Below are 12234 nucleotides of genomic sequence, written 5' to 3'. Positions count from 1 at the left end.
GTGACCGTGTGTCCCGGTGACCGTGTGTCCCGGTGTCCGCATGTCCCGATGTCCGCGTGTCCCGGTGTCCCCGCGTCCCGCTCAGAGCCCGTCCATCAGTGCCAGCAGGTCCTCGCCCTTCGCGGCGCTGCCCGGGCGCGGCTCCGCCGCGTCCAGCTCGCCCAGGATGCGGGCCAGCTCCGCCCGCCGCCCCGGCTCCTGCGGGACAGACACCGCGCTCAGCCCCGCGGCCGGGCCTGGGCTGCACCGCGACTTCTACACCCAGATAGGCTAAAAACTCGCTCAGTGTTTGCCAGGATTCGAGCTTTCGTAGTAAATATTCACCAATTCCACTGTCTTGGCAGAAAATTGGCAATTACTTAGTTAGGAGCTTAAGTGAAATGGGAAAAAAATGTATTTTTAAGCCCCTACTCTGGGTGAAACACGGTCCTTAGCAAGGCAGGGATGGTGAGAACCACTGATGTGAAACGTGTTACGTACCTGTGTGGCTTCAATGTTGATAACCTTGTAGGACAACTCCTCTGGTCTGGTCTGTGCAGCGTGTCTTGATTAAAAACATAAAAAAAGTGGTTAATCCCATGAAGATGTATAAGGAAATGATAAAAATCAGATTTCATGAGGCTCCTGTAGGCACAAATGATGCTCAGAGGATGCTCACAGGGCCAGACTGGATGGGGCTTGAAGCAGCCTGGTCTACTGGAAGGTGTCCCTTCCCATGGCAGAGCAGAATTAGAGGACCCTTAAGTTCCCTTCCAACCCAAACCATTCTGGAATTCCATGAAGTTTGGCAATGCCTCTGCTCCTACTTGGCAAATTAATGTATTCACCCGTGTTTGGAGGCTTCTCCCTGTCCTAGATATTTTTGTTAAGTGTAAAAGATCAGGAATATTTCTGCAGATAGAAACATCCTGCTAAAACGGCTGAGGGGATGTTTCTGTCCAGTGGCACTGGCAGAAAAGCTGCATCACAGGGAAACATCCTGGAGCAGGACAACAACGTGCTGCTCTGTCCCTCGAGGGCCAGCTTTGGTCTGCAGGGCTCCCCACAGGGCACCCCAAACCCAAACCCAAACCAAGAAGACTCCAGCGTACTCTTCCTCCTCGTCGGTTGTGAACAAGTTCAGCCGAAATCCCGACTCGCCACCAGCGGGTTTCTGGATGTCCAAACCTCCCAGCAGCCGGGCCAAAAAGTTCAGCTCTTCTTTAGCAAGAGGGTTGGGGGCTGTGTGCTCCTGCAGGAAACAGCAATGGGCTCGTTGGGCATTGGAAGCTGAGAAATTGGGGCTGCAAGGAGCTGTGATATTCCATACATGTCCTTCAGAGGGATATAAACACATTTATTTCCCTGTTATTCCTGGGACAGGTGGTGCAGATAACCACAGCAATCACCAGCACGACACTGGAAATGGTTGCTTGAATTTATAGACTCAGCACAAGGTACTTTTCCAGCTAAACTGGACAGATGAGAAATCTGCAAAGCCAACTTTCTGTTTTCTGAGGAGATTAAAATGGAAGCAAGCACGTCCTTGCAGGATCATGTGGATTCTTTGGGAAAATGTGCCCTGGCTTCAAAGGACTGGGGAGGATTGGATGAGGCACTGAGAACAACAGAAAAGCTTCCCTGACCTTATCCTATATCTGTAGACTAAGAATTTGGCCAGTTTAAGCAGTGGCAGGAAGAGGACAACACTGACCTTTGCCTGGGATGCCAGGTTTTTGGATGATCCTGACATGTGTGTCTCCACTGGCCGGGTCACGCTGTACCTGGAGGGAAAACACACCTGGGGAAGAACAGCTTGTTCTGGGACCAGGTACAGCAACCAGAGGGAGCAGCGCAGGATGCAGAAATTTAGGATATTTTCCTGAAGACTGAACAATTGCAATGGAGAGCTGCAGCTCAGTGTGGTGCAATACTGAGGCAGCAAGGTGTGTGAGGGACAAAGCTGTGAGAAGGAGCACAGATCTCTCTGGATGGAAAATGTACATTAAGGCAAACATGGAGAACAGAGAGGATTTCTTGACTGTGACATTAAATGTGACATTAAATCACATTTCGCATGAGATGCAGCACCAGGTGAGAACACTCTTTCCTCAGCTCCACTGTGGACATAAATCAAAGTTTTGCTGGTTTTTTTGCAGCTCTTTATACACTGTCCACACATGTCCTGGTGCAGGACAGCACCTTGTAACAAAGTCAATCTGATAATTAATAGCAGAAGAGGCCAAAACCACACCAGGCTGAAGATGAGCTTCTGAACAATCCATCAGCATTTGGTTCAGGTTTCTGCACAGAACAAAAATTACTTACATGTTTGTTCCAAGTTTGAGGACTCTGTCTCCATAAAGCTCAAAAGATCCTTCCCTTTGTGGAGTAACGTAATTCCCAGCAGTGGTGAACTCAGCCCTTTTAACTTCCACTCCTTTGTGATTGAATATCCTTAAAAACGAGGCATTATTGAAACATTTAGTAGTTTCAGTCCTGATTTTAGTACCTAATTCCTCTGCTTTCTGCACGAGGGGAATAAAACTCTATTCTGTATAATAATATTAATAATAATTCTATATAATAACATTTTTATTTATCTATGATAATAATATTCTGTATAATAATAATAATTATGTACATTGCTAAATGCCTCTGTTATGGGATATAATAGCTAATTTATTGGGATAGAAAACTCCCAAAAGCAGCTCAGCATTTCATTGCTGGGTGACTTAGTCCCCAATCCTGCCCTTTAAATAGTATTAAATAGTACTAATAATAAAAAATAATTTTTAAAAAGGCCCCTTAAATAGAATTTACTGGCGGTTCAGCTATCCATGCAACAGGAATGGCAGTTTGAGCAGGATTCCTGAGCCCTCTGGCATGAGATGCTCCTCCCTGGGCAGCCCCACCCCTGGCACCAGCTCACCTGATGAGCCCTGGCACCTCTGTGCCCCACGGGACGGGCCCCGAGATGGGCAGCACGAAGCGACCGTTGGAGTTCTGCACCTTGTCCTTCAGGAAGATGGAGACCTGCAAAAGGACATCACAAACGTCACACCCTCGGGGAAATCCTCCACGGACCTTCCCGTCCAAATTCCCTGAAATCTGAGCTTGAGCAGCTCTGCCTAGGCTGGGGAAGGTTTCCCAGAGCTCTTGATGTGCGTAGGGATGTGTTTACAAAGCCAGGGATGTGGGATTGTGGCCCAGAGGATGGGCACACTGACCTAACATAAAAAATATGATATTAAAAACTACTGTTCATGCATGTGAGTGTCACCGGTTTGTTTAGAGAACATCAAGACTTCACGCTCAGGTTCCCTATCAAGTTTCTTCTAAAAGGAAAAACAGATTTATCACTCAGCAAATCACACTAGTAGAGATTCCTTTTTCATAATATTGTAGAATTATTCAGCATTATTGCAGTATATGCACTCGATTTGTGAGATCTCAGTGCAATTACAAGCACATCAAGATGATTGAAAAGCACAAGCAGCAAACCCAAACCTGCAGTGTTTATAAGCAGATCCCTTTATATGCCAGCCCCAAACTCCCTGTCATTCTCCCTGCCTAGTTGGACTGGGCTCTTACCCTGATGTGCATGTCCTGGAAGAAAATCAGAAGTGTTTGCCTGATGAGCTGGAATTCACCATCAGAGAGACAGTTGTAGGTCTGGAAAAAGAAAATCATCATGCAAAGGTTTACAGGTGTGCCATGTCCCACCCAGGGAAAGGGGAACACGCAAGTACAGCTGAATATTCTGATCCAGGCGGAGCAGAGATGCTCTAAGGGGACTCCTGGTTATTATCAATAATTATTGTCTGCCACTAAAAGTCTGATTAAATTTCTGCTGAAATCAGCGGAGACTTAAATCAGGCTGAATAAGCAATACATTGATTTAAAGTGGGCCAGTAGAAAAATACCACTTGACTCACAGCCCTCTCCAGTGTAGTAATTAATCTCTTAAGAGGTAAAAAACCCATCAAACCAAACCACAGCGCGTCCCACCCTTTTTGTGAGGGTTCTTACTTCAATCAGCCGCCGGAAGGTCTCATCCACCTGGTTCAGAATGCCAGGGGAGTCGGAGATGAAATCCTTGATGGCATCCAGGTGGTTGAACGTGACCAGCAGAATGTCCCTGGGCCGAGGGCACAGCAGCACTTGGTATTTGAAGGCCATAGTCATGAGGTCGTAGAGCTGCAAAGGAACACGGGAACTTTGGTCCTGTCACAGAGGAAACCTCCCGGGCATGGAGAGAGGGATTCAGTCAGGCCAGCGCCTGCCTGTGGCACAAGGAACCATTTGAGCTTCCTTTCCTAAAAAACAAGACCTCTGCAGTGCCACCCCCAGCCTGGGGTCTCCAATGCCACCAGTGCTCAGCGAGGTCACACCTCGAGTGCTGGGTCCAGTTCTCAGCCCCTCAGTGCAAGAGGGACATGAGGGGCTGGAGCGTGTCCAGAGAAGGGAACAGAACTGGGGAAGGGGCTGGAGCACCTGAAGCAGCTGAGGAGGCTCAGCCTGAAGAAAAGGAGGCTCAGGAGGGACCTTCTGGCTCTGCACAACTCCCTGACAGGAGGGGACAGCCAGGGTGGGTTGGGATCTGCTCACATGGAACAGGGACAGGAGGAGAGGGAATGGCCTTAGGATGTGTCAGGGGAGAGTCAGGTTGGACATCAGCAGGAATTTCTGCATGGAAATGTTGATTAAACGTTGGCAGGGGCTGCCCAGGGAGGTGGTGCAGTCCCCATCCCTGGAGGTGTCCAAGGAATTCCTGGAGGTGGCACTCAGTGCTCTGGGCTGGGTGACAAGGTGGGGATTGGGCACAGCTTGGCCTCGATGCTCTTGGAGAGCTTTTCCAACCTCAGTGCTCTATGAATTTCAGCAGCCCTGACACCAGGGTGGAGGGCTCTCTGAAATCCCATTCCTACCACTTTTTCCTAAATTGGCTGTGGACACACTGTTTGCTGCAGCTGCAAGACAGTGGGTGTCAGTACAGAAATACAGACATTTATCCACACCCATACACGTGTATCTTTTTAATACATATGCAAACACCTGATAAACTTAAGGAATGCTCAGTGAACTTGCTCAAATCAAACATTTAGCTGTTCAAGCAGAAATAGTTCTGAAGCAGCTGATACCACCACGGATTTCCTTGGCCGAGAACCATTTTCACACGGAAAGCTGTTCCAAAATACTCCAAAATGGTAAAGCCACGGGTAAATTATTGCAACAAAAACTGGTGCAGGGCAGCTGGGGAGTGCAGCAGAGGCAGGCTGGGCAGCAGGGCTCTTACCTTGTCCATGCTGGCCTGGTTGAGTCTCATGATGGAGGCGTGAGCCAGCCGGTCGTACACGGTGCGCAGGGCTTTCTTGGAGTACAGGTCCTGGGGTTTGAACAGCTCCTCCATGAATTTGTTGTTGAACATGGTGCTGATGATGTCGTTCATAACTGCAAAGACAAAGTTAGGCTCTGTGGTTTGCTCCAGTGTCCCAAATTGCAGGGTAAGATGTATTCCATTACCATCTGCATGGCAGTTCTCTTCTGTTCAGTGGGCAGTTTTTCCTTATCTCTTCTACAACCAATCTTCCCTCAGGGGAGACATCTGCTGTTAATGGGCTATTGAATGTCACTGTGTGACTGATAAGAACTGTAACATCCCATTGTGGGATGCTCCGCCCAGAGGGAGGAGCCAAGCATTCCTACCTGGATACAATCTGGGTTTTTGGGACACCAGCACGGCTTTTCCTGCGCTGGATTTCCCCGAGGAACAGCTGCCTCTTCCACTGCGGGAAGACTGCACCCTTTCCTACAGGATCCCTGCTCCAGCAGAACCACAGGTGACACTCCAGGACTGCAGCCACAATTCCAATTGCACTGCAGCCAACACCCTAACAGGGTGTCAGGTTGTGTTCTGACTCTGTCAGTGTTGTTTTGGTTTACTCATTGTTTATTTTATCTTTTTACTTTCTTCCCTAATAAAGAACTGTTATTCCTGCTCCCATATTTTTGCCTGAGAGCCCCCCTTAATTTCAAATTTATAACAATTCAGAGCGAGGGGGTCTACATTTTCTTTTTTTTCCATTTCAGGGGAGGCTCCTGCCTTCCTTAGCAGACACCTGTCTTTCCAAACCAGGACATCCAGAACAGTTCCTGGTCCACCCCAGGGTCACACCGGGGTTACCTGTGCAGAGCAGGGAGAGAGCACAACAGGAGAGGGGGAACAGCACCTCTGCATCCAGCACTGCCTCAGCCCCACCCGGGCTGAGCCACCTGCTGTCCCCAGGGCTCAGATGCCACCCGAGCTGAGGGCAGCAGTCCCTGTTTCCCAGTGGGAATAAGGCTGGCTTTGTTGCCCTGGTTCTGCAGCTATGGTTGGCACCTTCCATTTTTAAATAATGTTGCTTGTAGGCTGCTCTGATGTGCTGTTACCTTAAAGAGCTGCAGTTCTGCTTCCTAAGGGGAGGGTTTTGCACTGTGGTGGATCTTTGCTGGGCCTGTTCCTCGACACCCTCTGACACCATCAGTCTATTTCTTAACTTCTCAACAGAAGCTCCTGCAGGGCTCTCCGTAATCTTTATTCCAATCAGATTAACACTGGCAGGTATTTAATAAAGCATTTCTATCCCTGGGATCTATATCAACCCATTCAGGGCTCTCACAGCTGAAACACCTGCAGGCCCTAGAGGTTCAAATGCAGAACTCAAACTTCCTTACTTGTGGTTCATTTTTTTTTTTATGTGTAAATTTAGCCATGGAACTGTTTTATTACTGAGGAGTTCTTAGAGCTCAGGAGTGCTGAGCGTGAGGGCTGTGCTCTGGTTATTGAGCTTTTAATGCAAACAAGATGGAGAACATTGTGCAGTGCTTCAAGCAGATGCAGCACCTGAGCTTTTGTGCTGGATCTGCCACCTCCATTATCTCCCTGATACACTCTAAAGAGTTATCATCAATAAACATTTATTTCTCTATCAAAAAAAAAAAAAAAAAGGTAAATGAATACATCAGGTCACAGATTACTGTAATTACTGTACAAGTGTGGATTTTCCTGAGTGTTACAAAGCTTGTAATGCCAGAAAATTCTTGTGGATTAGAAAAATCTCAGAATAAATAATAAAATAAAAAAAGGAAAAGAAGAAAAAGTGAAGAAAAATAAAGTGGTAGTGACCAATGGTTTGAATTATTGCCCTAAAGATTCCCTGGGGGGTCAGACACCTGGCTTTTCACACCTGTCCTACCCCAACAGACAAAATAAAGATAATTTCTCTGTCGCTTCATCTCTTCCTAGAGGATAAACTGCCTGGGGACTGCTGGGAGCCTGGGCAGGAGAGCTGCGTTCCCAAGGGCAGAGGCCCCCTGAAGTGATTCTCTCTCCTCTCTAAACCTGCTGGTTCCTCACACACTGCTCACCCACAGCTCAGCAGCCCCTGTGCTGAACCTGACAGGGCTCCCTAGTCCTGGTTTAAACACCCCAAAACCACAGGCAGGTCTCAGCTCTTCAGCAGTCTGGACTAGGAATACACCTAATTACAAACAGGAAAAGGGTCCCTCCTTCCTCCCTTCCTTTCAAATAAACTGGCCATAAAACAATCCCTACTTTGCAATCTCAGGCAGAAATCCCCTATTTTTTTGTGGAGAAAATAAAATATATTAGTACTAGTACAGATTAGTACCTAGTTAATTTTGCAGGGAATCAATTATGACAAAAATAAGAACTTCTGCTTTATACTGCTATTAAGGAAAATATTTTTAATCTGCTTGTGTGTGCTGCCCACAGAAAGACTTCTCCTGTCTTTGGAGAGTCACAAACAACCCAAACCAGCAGGAGACAGACACCTCCCAGTACACTGATTTTGCAACAGAATCGAAGGTCTGTGTGAACCACAGACATAAATTATCTTCTGAAATTAAAGCCTCTTCTGTGGGCTATAAAAAGAACTGAGAAAGACATAAAAAAAAAAAAAATCACGGTAAAGGGCAAATTGATAACAAATCTGTCACGTTTGATAATGACACAGCAAAAGTCTCAGGGGGGCCCTGGAGTGGCCATGGCAGGTGACACAGGAGCATTGGCCCAGGGACATGGCACAGGCAGCACAGAAAAAGCAACTGAGCAGAGAGGGGAGGTCTAAACTGGGATGAGAGGAGGGAAACCAGTATAGCCAGTGCGATGGGCAGGACTGGAGCTGGGGGTGATGGTGGCCAAGTCTCTGGTGACAGACAGCACGTGTCACTGGCACAGCTGGGATGCCTGACACGAGGCTGGAGCTAGGCCTGGGTGATGCTGGTGCTTCCTGGAGGGTGTCTGGGGCAGCACAAGGAACATTCTGAGCTCTGGACAGGCACCCTGCGTGCCATGGGCTCGTGGCTCCTCAGGGAACCTTGCTCAGGGACAGCCCCAGGGGCTGACATCAGAACCCTCCTGGGATCCCCTGGAGCACTGAGCACAGGCAAAGGGTTCTCACCCACAGGAGAAGTGAGGGGTCAGCCTGGGACCTGCCCCTGGGCCAGCCCTGTCTCCCCACCTCACAGCTCTGGGCAGCTCCTCCTTGTTTGGGATGGGATGGAATCTGTCCCCGGACTTCTGAGTTAAAGGGTGTGCTTGGAAACAGGATGTAATGGTAAGGAAAAAGCTGGGGCAAACTCCAGGACATCAGCATTTACCTTCAATAAACAGTAAAACCTACTAAAATGATGCTTCTTTTACAAAACACAAATCATAACCTTGACCCCTCTTGAAGAAGGGCTGCTCAGAAGTTCTGTAAGTTCTGCTCATGCTCACCGAGCAAAAACCTGAGATTCATTTCCTCATTCCTCAGCACAGCCCTTGCTGCAGGCTCCTGTTCCAGGGCAGATTCCAGAGGGCTCAATCCCACCCTCAGGCTCCCTCTGGTCAGGATGAGCTTGGCTGAGCTGTGGGCACCTGCTCCTTTGGGATGACTCTGCCAGGTGTGACCACCTGCACAGGTGGGTAAAGCAGCTGGGATGGGAATGCCTTCGATCATCCCTGGAGTTCACCTGTCCAAACCCTGAGCAATGCATGAGACAAAAACCTTAGAAAAATGGAATATACCCAATATTCCTGCATTTAAGCAGAAAAACGGCCTGCACAATGCTCACACAATTACATGCTTGCATGAAAACAGTGGTGAAGAAACACAAATACCATTTTTGCAGGCAAGACCACGAAGATAAAAAGTTTGGATCCATTTATATTCTTGGTTAAATTAGCAGCTGATTTTTGAGGCCATATGATTTTAAGATAGGGTCTGTTTTTTTCACTGATTTACAGGCAAAAGGGCATTTAAGGACCAGGTGAGCATTACTGCTCACCTGTGACACTTCCTGAGGGCTGCAGGAACAGCCTCAGGTGTTCAGGCACGATGAGCCCCAGGTGTGCACGTGGGGTTGGACTGGTGCATGCAGCCAGCAGTTACTGTACCTCGTTTCCTGTCCACATCTGTCCATTCATCTACACGAAGCATATAAAACAAAACAGCAGTTCAAGATGTAAGAACAAGAGTTGCAAGGAGAAGAAAAGAAAATAGAAAGAAATAAACTTAAAAAAAAAAAAAAAGCTAACTAATGGATGTTGTCTGGTCTCGTCAGCATTCAGCACTGAAAGAGAGCATCACCCTCCCCTTGGATAAAATCCTGCTGCTTCAGTGCACATCAAATTTTACCCTTTGCATGAGCTTGGGTAGTTTTCAGCTGCATTTTGCACTTAGAGGTAACCAACATTTGAGTGAACAGCTTTAAGCACCAAGAAACACCTCAGTGTGGATGAACCACACCTCAGTGAAATTAACACACAATTTTTTTTGACAAAAAAAAAAAAAATCCATGTGTGGACAAACTAAAACAGGCCAATTCTCCTGCTGAGATACTCCACCAAGATTTAATTTAGCTAAAGTCCTAAACTTGTCCCTGATTGAACAGCAGTAAACTTCTGTCAGATCATTCCCTCATCAGGACACACAGGAATAATTACAAATGTCCCCCTCACAAACAATGCAACAGTTACACAGTGAACCCTTCGTTGCTTAGCACTTCATAAAGGACAGGCAGAAGGGATAACAATACCAAGCTCATACCAAGTTGATTTTTTATTAAAACATCACAGAGCTTCCCGAGGCACATTCCCCATCCCCTGACAGAGAGGTGCAAGGACTTGTAAAGCAAAGCTTTCAACTGACGTGGTAAATGCAGAGGTGCTTGGCTGTGAGCTGGAGTTTCATGCCCCACGTGAAGACACGAGGCTCTGTTTGTATAAGGATTTTGGCCAAATGAGATTGTATAAAAGCCAGGGTTTCAGGAGCTGTACTGGTATTTGAATTTCACACAATTGCACGTGCTGTGTTTGCATGAGATTTATAAATTTATTCCCGGAAACTCCTTCCCATTGCAAAGCAACCTGCTGTGCCCCAAACAGTCCAGGAGCTGGGCTGACACAACCAAACCCTGAGTTATTTTGAGTCCAAAAGTGCATTTCTGAAGCTTTAACCCCCGAATTGAGCACAGAAAGACCGACACGGACCCCACCTTCTCCTTCTGTGTGAGACCCTCCCAAACCAACCTCAGCAACCCCCTCGGGCTGCTCTCACCACAGGAACTTCACCGAGCCGATCAACCCAACGGGCTGCGCTGCCCGGTGGAGAGCACAAAACACTGAGGGCTGATTTCCGTGGTAATTGCTGCGGTAATTACTGAAATCGGGGCAGGGAAACTCCTGCCCCGGAGCGGCACCGAGGCCGTGAGGTCGCAGCATCCTCTGGTGACAGCGCAGCGTGTCCCTGCGTGTCCCGGTGCAGCAGCTGACAGGAGAGGACACAGCCTTAAGCTGCGCCAAGGGAAGTTTAGGTTAGACATTGGGGAAAAATTCTTCACTGAAAAAGTGATTGGGAAATGGAATGGCCTGCCCAGGGAGGGGGGGAGTCACCATCCCTGGGCTGGAGGTGGCACTCAGTGCCGTGGTTTAGCTGCTGAGGGGGTGTTAGGTCGTGGGTTGGGCTAGGTGATATTAAAGGTCTTTTCCAACCGGGTTAATTCTGTGATTCTGTGGCATCCCTGGAACCGGCAGCGCCGGGCGGAGCGGCTCTCGGGGAGGCGGGAGCGGGGGCAGAGCCCTGCCCGGGGACACCGGCAGCGGCTCCCGGCGCTCCGCCGGCACCGCGGCACCGGCAGCGGAGGGGCCCGCGCGCCGCTCACCTTTGCGCGCCTTCTCTCCGGGGATGCTCTGGGCGCGCAGCCGCTGGTCCAGGATGTAGAGCATCTCCCCGCCCAGGTTCAGGAAGAGCAGCGGCAGCGTCCGCGCCGACATGGCCCCGGCACGGCCCCGCTCCGGGCACGGCCCCGCTCCGGGCACGGCCCCACTGCCCAGCACGGCCCCGCTCCCAGCACGGCCCCGCTCCCGGCACGGCCCCGCTCCCAGCACGGCCCCGCTCCCGGCTCGGCCCCACTGCCCAGCACGGCCCCGCTCCGGGCACGGCCCCACTGCCCAGCACGGCCCCGCTCCGGGCACGGCCCCGCTCCCGGCACGGCCCCGATCCCGGCACGGCCCCGCTCCGGTCACGGCCCCGCTCCCCGCTCCCCGCTCCGCCGCCGCCGTTGCCGGGCAGCCGCGGGGCCAATCGGGGAGCGCCGTCTTGGCCGGCCGGGGCGCGCCTGCGCATCCTCCCGGTGCGAGTGTGCGCATGTGCGCATCCTCCCGGTGTGTGTGCGCATCCTCCCGGTGTGTGTGTGCATCCTCCCGGTGCGTGTGTGCATCCTCCCGGTGCGTGTGTGCATCCTCCCGGTGTGAGTGTGCATCCTCCCGGTGTGTGTGTGCATCCTCCCGGTGTGTGTGTGCATCATCCCCGGTGTGAGTGTGCATCCTCCCGGTGTGTGTGTGCATCCTCCCGGTGCGTGTGTGCATCAGCCCCGGTGTGAGTGTGCATCATCCCGGTGTGTGTGTGCATCATCCCCGGTATGAGTGTGCGCATGTGCGCATCCTCCCAGTGTGAGTGTGCATACTGCCGGTGCGTGTGTGCATCATCCCCGGTGTGAGTGTGCACATCGCTGTGATCCATGTGTGCATCCTCCTGGTCTGAGCGTGTGCATTGTCACAACCCGTGTGTGCATCGTCCCTGGTGCACATCGTCCCGATCCATGTGTGCATCGTCCCTGTCCGTGTGTGCACAGTCCCTGTCCGTGTGTGCACGGTCCCTGTCCGTGTGTGCATCGTCCCTGTCCGTGTGTGCACGGTCCCTGTCC

The 12234-nt window shown here is 50.2% G+C and overlaps 1 protein-coding gene across 2 annotated transcripts; it reads right to left on the bottom strand.

Moving 5' to 3' along the window:
• Nucleotides 1-74: 74 nt before the first annotated feature.
• Nucleotides 75-11541, bottom strand: OSCP1 (organic solute carrier partner 1). 2 transcript variants are annotated; one of them, XM_053964821.1, is made up of 11 exons: nt 11191-11541; nt 9425-9454; nt 5279-5433; nt 4012-4179; nt 3574-3654; nt 2912-3015; nt 2308-2436; nt 1694-1763; nt 1092-1231; nt 481-544; nt 75-198 (listed from the first exon to the last, which is right to left on the bottom strand). In XM_053964821.1, exons 1-11 carry the CDS (start codon nt 11300-11302, stop codon nt 82-84), a joined length of 1170 nt encoding a protein of 389 aa, XP_053820796.1. In that variant the 5' UTR covers nt 11303-11541; the 3' UTR covers nt 75-81. The 2 variants fall into 2 exon arrangements, with proteins under 2 accessions (XP_053820796.1, XP_053820797.1); XM_053964822.1 differs by lacking the exon at nt 9425-9454 and having other exon boundaries at nt 11191-11536.
• Between the last annotated feature and the right edge of the window lie 693 nt (nt 11542-12234).

Source organism: Vidua chalybeata, chromosome 25 (genome assembly GCF_026979565.1).
Source record: "Vidua chalybeata isolate OUT-0048 chromosome 25, bVidCha1 merged haplotype, whole genome shotgun sequence".
Classification (NCBI taxonomy): domain Eukaryota; kingdom Metazoa; phylum Chordata; class Aves; order Passeriformes; family Viduidae; genus Vidua; species Vidua chalybeata.
This window is presented reverse-complemented; position numbering and strand designations above follow the sequence as displayed.